Below are 17,988 nucleotides of genomic sequence, written 5' to 3' on the forward strand. Positions count from 1 at the left end.
ACCTGAAATTATTCTATCTCTTTGCAAATTGACATTCAATAATAATAATAATATTTGTTATGTGTACCCTGCCCTCCCCAGCCAAGAGCAGGCTCAGGGGGGCTAACGCCCGATAGAAAAACCAGTTGGTTGAAATGCAACTTAAAAACAAGATTAAAATACAACATTAAAACATCAAAACATTCAAATACGGCCTCGTTTCAATGGAAACTCAAAAACAAGTACTGTAGAAATTATTTTTTTAAAAAAATCATTTTTGTTCAGTTTTTCATTTTCACAATCCAATCCAATCACATTAAGTATTCCAAGTTATACATGAAATTATTCTATCCCTTTGCAAATTGACTTTTGCAGACCTTGAGTGGTGCCCCCCCCCCGCAACTCCCGAGTAGGGCCAGGGGAGGCCGGGCGGCTTGTGTTTCCGGCTGAATTTCACCCAATTTGTGTGTGTGGGGGGGAATTTCTGTTGCAACTTGACTGTCTCCACTCACTCGAACCCTGGACCCTGTGGTCATCTGGGGTCTCTCCTTTGGTCTCCTCCGCTAGTGGTCCAGACCGGGGGCGGGGGGAGACGGGAGACAGGAGAATGAAGCTGTTGTTGCGGCAACAGGAGAACAAGACTTTTTTTATTGTTGTGGCAATACTGAGCCTTTTCTTTTTCCTCCTCTTCTTCTTTCCCTTCCTCTTCTTCCTCTTCCTCCTCCTCTTCTTCTTCCTCTTCTTCTTGCAGCAACGCGAGAACAAATCTTTTCTTTTTCTGTTGTGGCAACACAAGAAGAAGACTTTTCTGTTGTGGCAACACCAAGCCTTTTCTCGTCCTCCTCCTCTTCTTTTTCTTCCTCCTTCTTCTCTTCCTCTTCCTCTAACACAAGAAGAAGCCTTTTCTTTTATTGTGGTTGTTGTTTTGCTGTTGTTATTTTACTTTCATTGCTTAAATTATTATTCCTGTTCTTGAATTTAAATACAGTGGTACCTCGGGTCACATACGCTTCAGGTTACATACGCTTCAGGTTACATACGCTTCAGGTTACAGCCTCCACTAACCCAGAAATAGTGTTTCAGGTTAAGAACTTTGCTTCAGGATGAGAACAGAAATCGTGCTCCAGTGGTGCGGCAGCAGTGGGAGGCCCCATTAGCTAAGGTGGTGTTTCAGGTTAAGAACAGTTTCAGGTTAAGAACGGACCTCTGGAATGAATTAAGTACTTAACCCAAGGTACCACTGTACTGCCATATAGCAGGAGTTCTCAGGGCGCTTCACAGAACAAAACCAAAAAAACCCCCACTAAATACACAAAATATAAACAGCAACCCCCCCCCAAAAAAAAACCCTCACATTTTAAAAGGGCATGGGATGTGGGATGTTTTATATTGTCAACCCGCCTGTGATTTTCGGTAAGGGCGGTAAGGAATTTTAATTAATCGTCATCATTGGGGCTTTTACCCCCCCCAGAAAAAGAGGTGAGGGGTATTTTACGGGAAGTCGGCAAATTTCGGAAGAGGGCAAGAATAATTGGGGATGCAACTTGGACAACGGGGGGGAGGGGATAATAATAATAGTAATAATAATAATAATAGTAATAATAATAATAATAATAATAAATAAATTTAAACAGCGGTCTTCTCAGTAGGGCCTTCTCGGTGGTGGCTCCCACCCTGTGGAACTCCCTTCCACCAGATGTCCAAGAGAAAAACAACTACCAGACTTTTAGAAGACATTTGAAGCCAGCCCTGTTTAGGGAAGCTTTAAATGTCTGACGGACTATTGTATTTTAATCTTTTTTTGGAAGCTGCCCAGATGGACAGAGTATAAATTATTATTATTATCCTTGCTTATAGCACCAACCCATGACGCATCTCTTTCCTGCCCCCCAGGTTTCTACCGGGAGCCACCTACTGAACACGACCCGCCTCCCAGTAAGTACGGACACGTCTTATTTTAGGGGAAATGTTTAGGGAAGCTTTTAATGTTTGATGCATTACTGCGTTTTAATATTGTGTATAAATATATTGTTGTTATTATTACTATTATTGGAACAGCATTTCAAACCCTGCCTCCTTTCTCTCCCTAGCTACGGATGTTGAACCGATGAACTCCCCTTCCTCTGTGCTTCCCTTGAATGCCAGCAGTGAGTATATTCCTTTTTCTTGCCCAGGAGAACCAGGGATTTCCACACACAAGCATACATATACGTGTGTGTGTGTATACAGTGGTACCTTGGGTTACATACGCTTCAGGTTACAGACTCCGCTAACCCAGAAATATTACCTCGGGTTAAGAACTTTGCTTCAGGGTGAGAACAGAAATCTTGCTCTGACGGTGCGGCAGCAGCTGGAGGCCCCATTAGCTAAAGTGGTGCTTCAGGTTAAGAACAGTTTCAGGTTAAGAACAGTTTCAGGTTAAGAACAGACCTCCAGAACGAATTAAGTACTTAACCCGAGGTACCACTGTATATGTTTTTTTTTTTTGTGTGTGTGTATATATCTATATCTGTGTTTGTGTATGTATATGTGTGTGTGTGTGTGTGTGTGTGTATATATATATATATATATATGTGTGTGTGTGTGTGTATGTTTGTGTGTGTGTGTGTGTGTGTAGTGTGTGTATGTGTGTGTGGTTGTTTATATATGTATATATGTGTGTGTATATATATATATGTATATATATACACATATATATGTACATGTGTATGTAGTGTGTGTGTATATGTGTGTGTGTATACACCCCCCCCCCGTATTTTTTGCTCTATAGGACGCACCGGACCACAAGACGCACCTAGTTTTTAGAGGGGGTAATCAAGCCTCTCTCAGAGCTTCTGAGGCTGCCGGGGGAAGCCCGGGTCCCCCCCCCCAGCCCCAAAGAGCAAAGAAGCCAAGACAGCGAGCGGGATCCATCCCACTGGCTGTCTTGGCATCTGCCATAGCCGTGCGCAGCCTGAGCTTGTCGGGCCTTTAGGGGGAAGTCCGGGGTTTTCCCAGCCAGCCCCAAAGAGCGGCTCAGCGTACAGCGGGCAGGCTGCGCGCAACCTGTCCGCTGCTCCCTGAGCTTGTCAGGGCAGGCTGAGGAAGCCCCAGGACCACACATTCGCTCCTTAAGACGCACAGACATTTCCCCTTAGTTTTTAAGAGGAAAAAAGTGTGTCTTATGGAGCGAAAAACACGGTGTGTGTGTGTGTGTGTGTGTGTGTGTGTATATATATATATATATGTATATATGTATATATACATACACACACACACACACAGTGGTGCCTCGCAAGATGAAATTAATTTGTTCCGCGAATTTCTTCGTCTAGCTAATTTTTCGTCTTGCGAAGCACGGTTTCCCATAGGAATGCATTGAAAAGCAATTAATGCGTTCCTATGGTCAAAAAAAGTCCAAACAAAGCCAAATTTGGTACAACAAGAGTGTATTAAGTTATTAAGTGCTCTTTAAAGTCACACATACTGTAAAGAGCATTTCAAAATTCAAATCCAGATTTTTTTTAAAAAAACAGCAGAGTGGCCCAATGGTCACAGAAAATCATAAAAATGCAGAAAAAAAACCACAAGCTTCCAGATACTTGCAAACCCCTCCCCAACTGTTCCCCCAGCCACCCAGCACACAGAAATTCAAACCCAGATTTTTTTTAAATAAACAGCAGAGTGGCCCAATGGTCACAGAAAATCATAAAAATGCAGAAAAAAACACACAACAAGCTTCCAGATTCTTGCAAACCCCTTCCCAACACCAAGTCCTTGAATTCCAAACACCCCAACCCAAAATCCAACCCCCCCAAAAAAGTTTTAAAAGCTTAACTTACCAAATGGTTGCAAAAGAAGTTTTGGAAAAGCTTCAAAAATTACCAAAGTCTTTAAAAACCTCAAAAAAGGCTACTATGTACACTGCGTTCTATGAGTTGTTCCTCGAAGTCAAGTCGCAACTGTATTAATGGTGTTAAGAAAAAGGAAACAAACTTGCAAGACATTTTCGTCTTGCGAAGCAAGCCCATAGGGAAATTCGTCTTGCGAAGCAGCTCAAAAAACAAAAAACCCTTTTGTCTAGCGAGTTTTCCGTCTTGCGAGGCATTCGTCTTGCGGGGCACCACTGTATATATATATATATGTGTGTGTGTGTGTGTGTGTGTGTGTGTGTGTGTGTGTGTATTTCTCCCATGAAAATAGGGACGTTCTGCTATCCTAGCCGACCTTTCTCCCATGAATATTCAGACACTGTCCCCTCCGACGTTTCTCCCATGAAAATAGGGACGTTCTGCCATCCCATTCGACGTTTCTCCCATTAAAATAGGGACGTTCTGCCATCCCTTTCGACGTTTCTCCCATGAAAATAGGGACGTTCTACCATCCCCTCTGACTTTTCTCCCATGAAAATAGGGACGTTCTGCTATCCTAGCCGACCTTTCTCCCATGAATATTCAGACACTGTCCCCTACGACGTTTCTCCCATGAAAATAGGGACGTTCTGCCATCCCTTCCGACGTTTCTCCCATGAAAATAGGGACGTTCTGCCATCCCTTCCGACGTTTCTCCCATGAAAATAGGGACGTTCTGCCATCCCTTCCGACGTTTCTCCCATGAAAATAGGGACGTTCTGCCATCCCTTCCGACGTTTCTCCCATGAAAATAGGGACGTTCTGCCATCCCCTCCGACGATTCTCCCATGAAAATAGGGACGTTCTGCCATCCCCTTCAACGTTTCTCCCATGAAAATAGGGACGTTCTGCCGTCCACTCCGACGTTTCTCCCATAAAACAGGGACGTTCCGCCATCCCTTCCGATATTTCTCCCATGAAAATAGGGACGTTCTGCCATCCCCTCCGACTTTTCTCCCATGAAAATAGGGACGTTCTGCCATCCCCTCTGACTTTTCTCCCGTGAAAATAGGGACGTTCTGCCATCCCCTCCGACGATTCTCCCATGAAAATAGGGACGTTCTGCCATCCCCTCCGACGTTTCTCCCATAAAATAGGGACGTTCTGCCGTCCACTCCGACGTTTCTCCCATAAAACAGGGACGTTCCGCCATCCCTTCCGATATTTCTCCCATGAAAATAGGGACGTTCTGCCATCCCCTCTGACTTTTCTCCCGTGAAAATAGGGACGTTCTGCCATCCTATCCGACCTTTCTCCCATGAATATTCAGACACTGTCCCCTCCGACGTTTCTCCCATGAAAATAGGGATGTTCTGCCATCCCTTTCAACGTTTCTCCCATGAAAATAGGGACGTTCTACCATCCCCTCTGACTTTTCTCCCGTGAAAATAGGGACGTTCTGCCATCCCCTCCGACGATTCTCCCATGAAAATAGGGACGTTCTGCCATCCCCTCCGACGTTTCTCCCATAAAATAGGGACGTTCTGCCGTCCACTCCGACGTTTCTCCCATAAAACAGGGACGTTCCGCCATCCCTTCCGATATTTCTCCCATGAAAATAGGGACGTTCTGCCATCCCCTCTGACTTTTCTCCCGTGAAAATAGGGACGTTCTGCCATCCTATCCGACCTTTCTCCCATGAATATTCAGACACTGTCCCCTCCGACGTTTCTCCCATAAAACAGGGACGTTCCGCCATCCCTTCCGATATTTCTCCCATGAAAATAGGGACGTTCTGCCATCCCCTCTGACTTTTCTCCCATGAAAATAGGGACGTTCTGCCATCCCCTCTGACTTTTCTCCCATGAAAATAGGGACGTTCTACCATCCCCTCTGACTTTTCTCCCGTGAAAATAGGGACGTTCTGCCATCCTATCCGACCTTTCTCCCATTAATATTCAATCACTGTCCCCTCCGACGTTTCTCCCATAAAACAGGGACGTTCCGCCATCCCTTCCGATATTTCTCCCATGAAAATAGGGACGTTCTGCCATCCCCTCCGACTTTTCTCCCATGAAAATAGGGACGTTCTGCCATCCCCTCCGACTTTTCTCCCATGAAAATAGGGACGTTCTGCCATCCCCTCTGACTTTTCTCCCGTGAAAATAGGGACGTTCTGCCATCCCCTCCGACGATTCTCCCATGAAAATAGGGACGTTCTGCCATCCCCTCCGACGTTTCTCCCATAAAATAGGGACGTTCTGCCGTCCACTCCGACGTTTCTCCCATAAAACAGGGACGTTCCGCCATCCCTTCCGATATTTCTCCCATGAAAATAGGGACGTTCTGCCATCCCCTCTGACTTTTCTCCCGTGAAAATAGGGACGTTCTGCCATCCCCTCCGACGTTTCTCCCATAAAATAGGGACGTTCTGCCGTCCACTCCGACGTTTCTCCCATAAAACAGGGACGTTCCGCCATCCCTTCCGATATTTCTCCCATGAAAATAGGGACGTTCTGCCATCCCCTCTGACTTTTCTCCCGTGAAAATAGGGACGTTCTGCCATCCTATCCGACCTTTCTCCCATGAATATTCAGACACTGTCCCCTCCGACGTTTCTCCCATGAAAATAGGGATGTTCTGCCATCCCTTTCAACATTTCTCCCATGAAAATAGGGACGTTCTACCATCCCCTCTGACTTTTCTCCCGTGAAAATAGGGACGTTCTGCCATCCTATCCGACCTTTCTCCCATGAATATTCAGACACTGTCCCCTCCGACGTTTCTCCCATGAAAATAGGGACGTTCCGCCATCCCATTCGACGTTTCTCCCATGAAAATCGGTACGTTCTGCCATCCCTTCCGATGTTTCTCCCATGAAAATAGGGACGTTCTGCCATCCCTTTCGACATTTCTCCCATGAAAATAGGGACGTTCTGCCATCCCTTTCGACGTTTCTCCCATGAAAATAGGGACGTTCTGCCATCCCCTTCAATGTTTCTCCCATGAAAATAGGGACGTTCTACCATCCCCTCCGACGTTTCCCCCATGAATATTCGGAAAATTCTGCCATCCCCTCCGGACATAATTTTTTTTTTTAAAAAAATGCTTTTTATTAAGTTTTCATTTCAAATATACCAACACCAACAAAATACATAGATATTTCAAATATTTTTACATTTGTCCAGACATAATCTAATCAGCCGGTTGTGTGTCGCGGGGAAGAAAACTGCCTCCATCTGCAGAAAATTCAGCAATGGAGACCTGAGCAAGGGCAGCGATCAACCCCACATTCGCTCCATAAGACGCACAGACATTTCCCCTTTTTAGGAGGAAAACACCAAATCGGAACACACCTATCTGTGCTGCAATAGCGAAGGCGAAAGCGACAACTCGTCATATTAAACCTTATTTTCCCCCCTCCTCCTCCTGTAGGAAATAAATATATCCCAGCTGTATTTCGAGCGAGCGATACGAAACTTTGTGCCGTATGGTGGTGGTGGTGGTGATGGTGATGATAATAATAATACTTATTTATTATTTGTACCCTGCCCATAATAATAATACTTATTTATGATTTGTACCCTGCCCATCTGGCTGGCTTTCCCCAGCCGCTCTGGGCGGCTTCCAACAAACACCAAAATTACATGAAAATGTCATGCATGAAAAACATCCCTGAACAGGGCTGCCTTCAGATGTCTTCTAAATGTTGTTTATTTCTTTAACATCTGATGGGAGGGCCCCACCACCGAGAAGGCCCTCTGCCTGGTTCCCTGTAGCTTTGCTTCTCCAGCTACGACTATTCTCCACACACTATCTGTGTACTGCAATAGCAAAGGCTAAAGCAAAAGCTCACCATATTAAATCTTTTCTCCCCTCCACCTCCTGTTGGAAATAGATATATTCCAGCCGTGTTGCAAGCGATTGATAGGAAACTTGGTGCCGTGTGATTCCAGCTATGACCTTGGGGGGGGGGGAGAAAAACATTCAACAATGGAGGCCTGGGCAAGGGGCGGGGGGCCGGAAAGGGAGCCAGTGACGGACCCCACATTTGCTCCGTAAGACGCACAGACCTCTCCCCTTCCTTTTTAGGAGGAAAAGGTGTCTTACGGAGCAAAAAATATGGTAGTTGCTTTCGAAGGCACTACTGGACCGTTTGCCTACCCCTGCCCTGAACCGAATCTCCCTGCCCATTTCGAACCTGCGCCTAGGTCCCCTGGACCGCCTCTCCCGGTCTGCCCCTGAATGCAGAAGGTCCCTTGGCCTCCCCAGGTGGGGAATGGCCCCCAGCTGAAACCTGCTGTCAACCTGCTTGCCAGAGTTTAAGGCTTCAGGAAAAAATATATAACAGGCCAAAGAAGGGGTGAGGGAGACATACAGCCATCATTTAAATGTTCCGTTTTGCAGACTGGAGCTACAGCTGGTCTTTCCTATTTCTTGTTGTTTAGTCGTTTAGTCGTGTCCGCCTCTTCGTGACCCCCTGGACCAGAGCACGCCAGGCACTCCTGTCTTCCACTGCCTCCCGCAGTTTGGTCAGACTCATGCTGGTAGCTTCGAGAACACTGTCCCACCATCTCGTCCTCTGTCGTCCCCTTCTCCTTGTGCCCTCCATCTTTCCCAACATCAGGGTCTTTTCCAGGGAGTCTTCTCTTCTCATGAGGTGGCCAAAGTCTTGGAGCCTCAGCTTCAGGATCTGTCCTTCCAGTGAGCCCTCAGGGCTGATTTCCTTCAGAATGGAGAGGTTTGATCTTCTTGCAGTCCATGGGACTCTCAAGAGTCTCCTCCAGTACCAGAATTCAAAAGCATCCATTCTTCGGCGATCAGCCTTCTTTATGGTCCAGCTCTCACTTCCATACATCACTACGGGGAAAACCATAGCTTGAACTATACGGACCTTTGCTGGCAAGGTGATGTCTCTGTTTTTTAAGGTCTTTCCTATAGAGATGCTCAAAGACTCTATTGCTGCAAGGTTCTTACAAGCAATTTGTCCTCAAATATAATGCTCGACTGCCCCTCAGTGGCCAAATGTGGATTTGCAGCATCTCCTAATCCTGTTCTGTCTCCCTGAGCTGTTCACACTGTGCTGTGCTCCTGTGATGAGGCTGCATTTTAACGTTGTGTTTTAATCTTGTTTTTTAAGTTGCATTTCAATCAACTTGTTTTTTATTGGTTGTTAGCTGCCCTGAGCCTGGTCTTGGTTGGGGAGAGCGGGGTAGAAATAAAATTTATAATTATTGTTACTATTATTATTATTAAAACTGCCCCACGTCCCCTTCGTTTCTCTGCTTCCTTGTCCCCGCGTCTCACCCGCTGCGGTTTCCTCCCCCCCCTGCAGGCGACCGGGCAGAGCAGCGCACCTGCCTGATTTGCGGCGACCGCGCCACTGGCCTCCACTACGGCATCATCTCCTGCGAGGGCTGCAAGGGCTTCTTCAAGCGCAGCATCTGCAACAAGAGGGTCTACCGGTGCAGCCGCGACAAGAACTGCGTCATGTCCCGCAAGCAGCGCAACCGCTGCCAGTACTGCCGCCTGCTCAAGTGCCTGCAGATGGGCATGAATCGCAAAGGTACCTTGGGCGTTATTGCCGGGGGCTGGGCTGGGCTCGGAGGTGGTAATAATAATAATAAGATCTTATTTACGGTATTTTTCGCTAAAAAGTAAGGGGAAATGTCTGTGCGCCTTATGGTCCCTGGAGCCGAATTGACCGCGGGCAAAAAGCAGGTCGTGCTTTATTTTTTTATTTTTTTTTTTGAAAGAGTGAAGTGGGTGTTGAAACAAAGCCACCAATCGGAAGCGAGATAAGGGACGCTAGCAATAAAGGAGGCTGCCTGGGAAGCGGGGGGGGGGGGAAGGTAAAGACAGCAAAAGTGCAAGGAGAGGATACAGGAAGGCTAAATCAATGAGGAAAGAAATTAGGCAAAAAGGAGGAGCAAAAATGCTCTAGCTAAGGCAAACGAGGGGAGAAGGGAGTATTGAAAGGAAGCAGCTGGTCGGTGGGATCAGGAGAGAGATAAGGGACTAGCGATAAAGGAGGCCGCCTGGGAGGGGGGGGAGATGAAAGCCCTCGGACCCTCAGGATTTTTGCACTGGGTCACCCCAAATTTACCACCAGATCACATAGCATGTCCATGGCTACAGCCTGCACCAAAAATATCACATATCCACTGTTTCCTGGAGCTGCAATGGTGCAAAAATATGGATCCATAAGCACGGATCCACATGGATCCTCAGGATTTTTGCATTGGGCTACCCCAAACTCACCGTCAAATCACATGTCTGTGGCCACAGCATGAACCACCAAAATCATACATCCGCTGTTTCATTCAGAATTTTTTTCTTCTTGTTTTCCTCCTCTAAAAACTAGGTGCGTCTTATGGAGTGAAAAACCGGTTTATCCTACCGTCCCCAGCCGAAGCCGGGCTCAGAGCGGCTAACAACTGTAAAGCCACACAGCATTCTAAAATCATTCTAAACTCAAATTAATGGCCACCATTGGGCTAGAGTTCTGTGAGGATTGCCAAAGGAGGGGGTCAGGCTGTGCCTCGGCCAAAGGCCTGGTGGAACAGCTCTGTCTTGCAGGCCCTGCGGAAAGATGTCAAGTCCCGCAGGGCCCTAGTCTCTTGTGACAGAGCGTTCCCCCAGATTGGGGCCATGGCTCTGGTCGAGGCCAGCCTGGCCTTCCTGTGGCTCGGGACCTCCAAGATGTTTTTGTTTGAGGACCATGGGACATACCAGGAGAGGCGGTCCTAGGCCATATAGGGCTTTCAAGGGTTAAAACCAGCACCTTGAACCCGTTCCTGTCCTCCACCAGGAGCCAGTGCAGCTGGTATAGCACCGGGTGAATGTGATCCTGCGACGAGGAACCCATAAGGATTCTCGCCGTGGCATTCTGCACCCGCTGGAGTTTCTGGGACAGTCTCAGGGGCAGCCCCACGTAGAGCGAGTTGCAATAATCTAGTCTGGAGGCGACCGTCGCGTGGAGGTAGCTCAGTGCACGTCCTCCGAGTTTCCTAATCGAGCCCTCTGTGGAGGACTCGCCCCAGGGCCTTTGGGGAGCCCCTTGCTCTTGTGCCCGATAATATATGATAATAATAATAATTTATTACAGATACCCCGCCCATCTGGCTGGGCTTCCCCAGCCACTCTGTGCGGCTTCCAACAAAAGATTAAAATACCATAACCCATCAAACGTTCAAAGCTTCCCTAAACAGGGCTGCCGTCAGATGTCTTCTCAAAGTCTGGTAGTTGTTGTTCTCTTGGACATCCGACAGGAGGGCATTCCACAGGGCGGGCACCACCACCAAGAAGGCCCTCCGCCTGGTTCCCTGTAACTTGGCTTCTCACAGCGAGGGAGCAGCCAGAAGGCCCTTTGCGCTGGACGTCCAGGCAGAATGATGGGGGTGGAGACGCTCCTTCCGATACACTTGACCGAGGCCCCAAATTAAGAAATCTGCATTTTTCAGGTCACCAGAGCTGCCAAGCTCTTCCTTGGGGCGATTTCAAAGTTGTTAAGGCTTCTTTTGGTGGGGCAGTGGCCCTCAAAAGTTGCTGACGGAAACTGCATAGGAGACTAACCCCCCCCTTTTTTTTTTTGCTCAAAAAATTCAGGAGAGAACATCATGCTTAACGGGACTGCCCCTCCTGGTATGTCCTGCAGAGGACCCTAAGGTCCATGAATAAGAATAGCTTAAAGGTTGCAGGCCCTAAGGAAGCCAGATTATCCTCCACCAGGGCCAGGGCCTTTTTAGTGGTGGCTCTGACCTGGTGGAACGCTCTGTCCCACGAGACTAGGTAGGGCCTGTAAGACAGAGCTATTACACCTGGCCTTCAGTTTGAATTAGCCTGATCCTTCTATGAAGAAACCCTTTCTGAGACCCCACATTTAAATTCTTCCCTGGTCTCCTTGCTGGCCCCAGTAGGACCAACTTGGCCGGTTAGCCGTGGCGATCATTTGATGTCTATGGACTGAGATTCACCCCCCCAAAAAAGACCCCCGAATTTTTGAATTTTCTTGATATTGATGCTGCATTTATGTTGTATTATATGCTGTTTTTAAGTCACATTTTAAGTCACAGTGTTTTGTATTTGTTGTTAGCCGCCCTGAGCCTGTTTTTTAAACCAGGAAGGGTGGGGTATAAATTTATTATTATTATAATTTATAATGCACGGGAAAACACGGTATATATTTGCTGTGTTTGATGCCGTCATGTTGCTTCCTTTTTTCCTTCTCCCCCCTTTCCCAACCTTATTTCCTGACACTGATCCTTTGGTTTTATCTGGCCGGGCTGGAGTGTGAAGTGGATTTTTAATGTCTGCCGAGGGGGTTCTGTTGTTGAGAATTTAGAGGAAGGAAGGAAGGAAGATTTCCCAGAAACTCTTTTAGCAGGGGTCTTCCTAGGTCCTAAGAAAAAAAAAGATTCCCCCAGACCCTTTTAGCAGGTCTTTCCAGGTCCAAAGAAATATAGTGGCATCTACGCACAATTTTTTTTAAGAAAAGCTCTGAAACATTTTGAAAAAGAAGTTGAGTTTTGTATAGCTCCCTGTCTAGCTCTAGTGATTAAAACATTAATGTGTTAACATTGCATTTCAATCTTGTTTTTTCGGTTGCATTTCAATCCACTTGCTTTGATTATTGGTTGTTAGCCGCCCTGAGCCCGGCCTTGGCTGGGGAGGGCGGGGTATAAATAAAATGTTTTATTATCATTATTATTATTAGTGCCCCCTTTGTATATTGTGCTTTAAAACCCTTGCCTTGCAGCCGAGTCCTGGATGTGAACCCAGAGGCCCTTTCTCGTTTCGCAGGGAGTGGCGTGGAAGCGAAACCCACGCGTTGTTTCGTTGCCGCAGTCCCCCCCCCCCGCAAAAAAGGGGCAGGGGATCGGGAGCTGCGTGCGAAAGGCTGTGAAGTGGATTGTCTCCCCTCCCGGGGCGCCGGGCTTTTTTGGGCGGGGTCGTTTGCCGCTGCGGCTGAGACCGAAGGGCTGTGCTGGCCAGGACCGAAGGGCGAGGGGCGCAGGATTGGGGGGCAGCGGCGGCTGGGGAGAGAGCAGCCGCAGTCCTAGAGCGCAACCACTAGGGGGAGCCTGCTTGGTTCACTGGCCCACAGGCAGAGGCCAAACCGCCCCCACTTTCTCTCCTGAGGATCTGTTGGCTGGATCGCCCAAAATCTGAGAGTTATGGGCACCATTCTTTCGCTCCAATTCTCTCCCGAGGATCCATTGGCCGGATCCCCAGAATCCGAGAGTTACGGGCATCATTCTTCCGTTCTGCTTTCTCTCCCGAGTATCCGTTGGCCGGATCCCCCGGAATCTGAGAGTTATGGGCATCATTCTTTCGCGCCGATTTCTCTTGAATTTCAGGTGATCCGGCCAACAGATCTTCGGGAGAGAAACCGGCGTGAAAGAATGGTGCCCATAACTCTCGGATTTCGGAAATCTGAAATTTACAGGCACCATTCTTTTCCTCCGCTTTCTCTTCCAAGGATCCGTTGGCCGGATCAACTGAAATCTGGGAATTATGGGCCCTGTGCCAGGGAGACGATCCTTGCCTTCCGGCCTGCCTTTCCTCTCCTGCTTCAGCCCAGCTTCTTGGCCTTTCCCTTCGGCGCCTCTGAGCGCCATTTTGACTTCTTTACAATTAAAAATATATATAAATTTATTTTCCGTTTTTGTCGCGGTCACAGACTTCTAATGCTAATGCGTATTAGGCTTCCCTCCCCCCCCTTTGTGGTTCCTTATCCATTTAAATCAGGCACCCCCAACCTTTCCGGGTGGCCCACCCCGCCCGCCCCTCCGGTGGCAACGGGCGGGGGGAGGCCGGGGTGCCCGTGGGCCAGTCCCTAACCATCTGCTCTCGCTGCCTTCTTGTTTTTCAAGCAATTCGCGAAGATGGCATGCCCGGAGGCAGGAACAAGAGCATCGGACCTGTCCAGGTGAGCGGCCGTTGGGTTTCTCTCAAGTAGGCACCCCCCAAAACCTTCGGCCCTCCCGATGTTCGCGTGCTGCCAAATAGAGCAGCTCTTTCCAAGGATTATCGGGACAAAAGGAACGAGGAGGCGGAAGGGGAAGCGAAGCAGTTTTATTAACAAAACCTACCCGGCAGGGGCTACCCAATCTCCCCTTCAGCTGCCCAGAGCCCCCCAGGTAGAGCAGCAGGAGAGAGACCCCAGCCGTCGGGTCTCCCACCATCGGGTCCTTTGATTTGGGTAGAAGCCCCTCCCACCTTGCGGCTTTTATAGCCTGCCTTGATGTCATCCAGGGCATCCGGCGTCAATCTGGGTCAGCCCCAGACCCCAAGACGGAATTAACGACAAACGACCGATCTTTTCCCAAAGTTGACTGTTCCCGGGCACCCAGTACAGGCACGTGAACGGAACCGGGCAAGGGATAAGAATGTCCAGAAGAGGTGGAAGACCCTCACCCGAAGGATTGGGTTCTTCTGTGCCGGCTGCAGGGAGACTCTCAGCCGCTCTGTCTTGATTCCATCTTAGGGTCCTGGGTGCCCTTGATGACGTCCAGGAAGAAAAGCAAATCAGTAGTCGAGAGGAACAAAAACTAATCCATTCAAAAGTACACCTTCTGACAAGGATTACAAACTCCAATAGAGATTGCAAACTCAAACTAAAGTTGTGGATGTCTTCATTTCAATCATTGAGCAGAAGTCGGAAGTCAATTACAGATTAGAAACCAGGACAACATTCTTATCCCTTGCCCGGTTCCATTCATGGGCTTGTCCTGGGTGCCCGGGAGCCATTGTCTTTGGGAGAAGATCGGTTGTTCATCCTTAATTCCATCTTCCATTTATTTGTTAATAAAACTGTTTTGGTTCCTCTTCCACCTCCTCATCCCTTTTGTCCTGATCTCCTTGGGAAAAACTGCTGTATTTGGCAGCGCAGTTTGGGACTACAATTCCCATCCTCCCTTGCCGCTGCTCCCATTAGCTAGGGATTCTGGGAGTTGTAGGCCCCAACATTGGGAGGGCCACAGGAGAGCACCAAGCCTTCCCCGGTTGGCACATTTTCTCGCCGCCTCCCCCCGTTTGTGTGCGCTTGGGTCGGGGAGGGCGCCCTTTTCCAGAACGCTGCTGGCGGCCAGACCTTGGGCCGCGTCGGCGCTCCTGCCTCCCGGTCCTGCCGCCCTTGCCCGCCCCAGCCAGCCCCCCGGGAGCTGCTCCTCCCAAAGCCAGCACCAGCCCTTTGGTCCGTGCCGAGCCCTCCAGAAAGCTGGCTGCGCCGCAGTTTCCGAAGCCGCCCGGGGAACGTCCGCTTGGCGGGTGGGGTGACTTGCCCGGACAGGTCTTGCGAAACTCCGGGCAGTTTAGGTCCTGGCCAAGAGAAGGCGCCCAAAGGCTCATGCCAGGCTGCGGTGTTTTTCAGGGGCGGGGGCCGCGGCGGCAATGTGCAACGGCACCTTTGGGGAGTCTCTGGCCTCACCCTCCGTCAAGCTGTGCCGCGGATTCTCCCCACAAGGCACGGCTGGAGAATCCAGGTAACGGGGGTCCCCAGAGAGGTGGTCCGGCTGCCCCCTTTTTCCTGGGTAACGTCTGAGCTGATGGGGGCCTGCAATTTTTGGAGCGATCAGGGGAGAGAATTCATTTCCATGAAAGGGATTCAAATTTCTGTTCTGTGTTTTTAGCCGCACGCTAGCAGAAAGGCATCGTTTAAAAATCTGTAAGAAATGTTATTTGTAGATAAGCGGCCCCCAAAACAGCCAGTTCCCAGCAGAGAAAACTATACAGTGGACGCTCGGGTTGTGAATGTGATCCGTTTGCAACCTGCAGCGTCTGTGTGGGTTGCGATTCGGCACTTCTGTGCATGCGCAAAGTGCGATTTAGCACTTCCGCACCTGCGCGACTGCCGAAACCCGGAAGTAACTCGTTCCAGTACTTCCGGGTTCCGGCGGTCCGCAACCCGAAAAAACGCAACCTGAAGCGGCTGTAACGGTATGGCTGTATATTTGTAGATAAGCAGCCCCCAAAAAAGCCAGTTCCTGGCAGAAAATACTCGTGCAATTACCCTTGGGACATTGTAAGGTCGTTGCAGCAAAACACTCTCCCTCTCCCTCCCTCTCCCTCTATATATATACACACCCCGTATTTTTTGCTCTATAAGACTCACTTTTTCCCTCCTAAAAAGTAAATGTGTGTGCTTCTTATGGAGCGAATGCAGGCTGTGCAGCTATCCCAGAAGCCAGAACAGCAAGAGGGATTGCTCCTTTCACTGCTCAGCGATCCCTCTTGCTGTTCTGGCTTCTGAGATTCAGAATATTTTTTTCTTGTTTTCCTCCTCCAAAAACTAGGTGCTATATATATATATATATCGTTTTGCTGCAAGAGCCTTACAGTGTCTGAAGGACGTTGCTAAGGCCCTTGCAAGGCCGTTGCTAGAATAAAAACCCGCTTGAGCCGCCAGGTGTAAGAGCAGGAGGAGCTTTCTGGGAGGGACGTTGCTAAGGCCCTTGCAAGGCCGTTGCTGGAATAAACACCCACTTGAGCTGACTGGTGAGAGAGCAGGAGGAGCCTTCTGGCAAAGGGTGTCATCGGCTGAGCGCTGAGCACACCTCGCTCCACAGGGTAGCAGCTCAGAGGCTGGCAGGGAGCTGGCGTGGCACAGCAGCGGGGGTCCTGCCCTGAGAACCCCTTCTTCCCTTCGGCTTGCTAGCCGCGGAGGGGCCGCTCGACCCTTGGAGGGGGCGGCTTGAGTAAAGGCCGGGGCGTGTGCGTGTCCCTCCTTTCCTTCTCCCCGCAGATCTCTGAGGAGGAGATCGAGAGGATCATGTCTGGGCAGGAATTCGAAGGCGAGGCCAACATCTCGTGGAGCAACAACGGAGACAGCGACAACAGCTCCCCTGGAAATGGGGTCTCGGAGAGCAACCAGCCCTCGCCCGTCTCAACGCCGTCGTCAAGGTGGGACGCTGGGGGGGGTGCGGGGAAAGGTTCTCGGGCCGGACGAGAGCGGGAGTCGGGGGGTTAGGAGGCAGTTCTCGCACTCAGGCCCGGTAGCAATCGGCATGTTGATTATTAACATTATTAAATTTATGTACCCGGGGGTCTCGATTACCGTCTTCAAGGTGGGGGGCTGGGGGAAGATGCTCAGACCGGTCTCCAGTGGGTTTTGGGGGGGCTATTGGGTCGTTTTTATTTTGATTAGGTATTTTGTGGTTTTATATACATTATTGTTAATAATAATAGTTAATAAAGTGGTGATTTGAGGGGTTTTCATGTTGATTATATGTTTTTATGCTGATTACATGGGGCTGCCCAGAGTGGCCGGGGAAATAACAAATTGTGGTGGTAATGTTTTGGGTTTATAATATATAAACCCACTAATAAATATAATAATAATTGTATAATAATAAATAATAAATTTTTATTAATGCCCCAGGCGAGACCGGGTTCAGGGCGGCTAACACTGAATATAAATGCAGTTTTATATTTTGATTTTGTTTCGTGAACCGTATAGGGCAGGGGTCAGCTACCCGCGGCTCCGGAGCCGCATGTGGCTCTTTTACACCTTTGCCGCGGCTCCGCGGTGGATACTAGTGAGGGGAGGAGGCGCATTGTGTGCCTCGACACTCCCCACTGTTTTAAATGTTGCAATGGTTTTGCGGCTCCCAGTTGTTTTTTTCTTCAGTCCAAGTGGCTCTTTTTGTCTTAAAGGTTGCAGACCCCTGGTATAGGGCACTGCGGGCCAGATGCCCTCCAGCTGCTGTCTGGACTACAACTCCCATCGTCCCTCGCTCGCAGGACCAGTGGGTCAGGGATGGTGGGAACTGTAGTCCCCAAACAGCTGGAGGGCCAAGGGATCAGGCATGGCCCAAGCCGGCCCTCCAGCTCTTTTCTGGACTACAACTCCCATCATCCCTAGCAGTCAGGGATGATGGGAATTGTAGTCTCCAAACTGCTGGAGGGCCACGTTTGACTCCCATCATCCCTAGCTCCCAGGAGCAGTGGTCAGGGAGGATGGGAATTGTAGTCCCCAAACAGCCGGAAGGCTACGTTTGACTCCCATCAAATCAAATATCTTTAATACGGTCAATGACCAGCAAGCAATTTATAAAATAAAATATGTCAATCTAAGTACTATTGTACTATGGATAACAGTGGAGATATGGCCAAATCACAAAATTGGTACTTATGTTTATGACCAGGTGTCGCCTTTTAAGGTTTTAAGGATTCAATT

The 17,988-nt window shown here is 49.0% G+C and overlaps 1 protein-coding gene across 4 annotated transcripts in view; it reads left to right on the top strand.

The window, feature by feature from the left end:
• The window catches only part of NR6A1 (nuclear receptor subfamily 6 group A member 1), a 73,232-nt gene that overhangs the window by 7,207 nt on the left and 48,037 nt on the right, over positions 1-17,988 (top strand). For all 4 annotated transcript variants that reach the window (XR_014004247.1, XM_081179765.1, XM_081179766.1 and 1 more), the window contains exons 2-6: positions 1,873-1,914; positions 2,070-2,126; positions 9,145-9,375; positions 13,685-13,740; positions 16,555-16,712. Coding sequence is in view for 3 of the 4 variants with exons in the window: in XM_081179765.1 (XP_081035891.1) it covers positions 1,873-1,914; positions 2,070-2,126; positions 9,145-9,375; positions 13,685-13,740; positions 16,555-16,712 (544 nt within the window). In the remaining variant the exon portion in view is untranslated. The remainder of the gene's footprint in view (positions 1-1,872; positions 1,915-2,069; positions 2,127-9,144; positions 9,376-13,684; positions 13,741-16,554; positions 16,713-17,988) is intronic.

The sequence above is a fragment of the Podarcis bocagei genome (assembly GCF_964188305.1).
Source record: "Podarcis bocagei genome assembly, chromosome: Z".
Taxonomy (NCBI): Eukaryota; Metazoa; Chordata; class Lepidosauria; order Squamata; family Lacertidae; genus Podarcis; species Podarcis bocagei.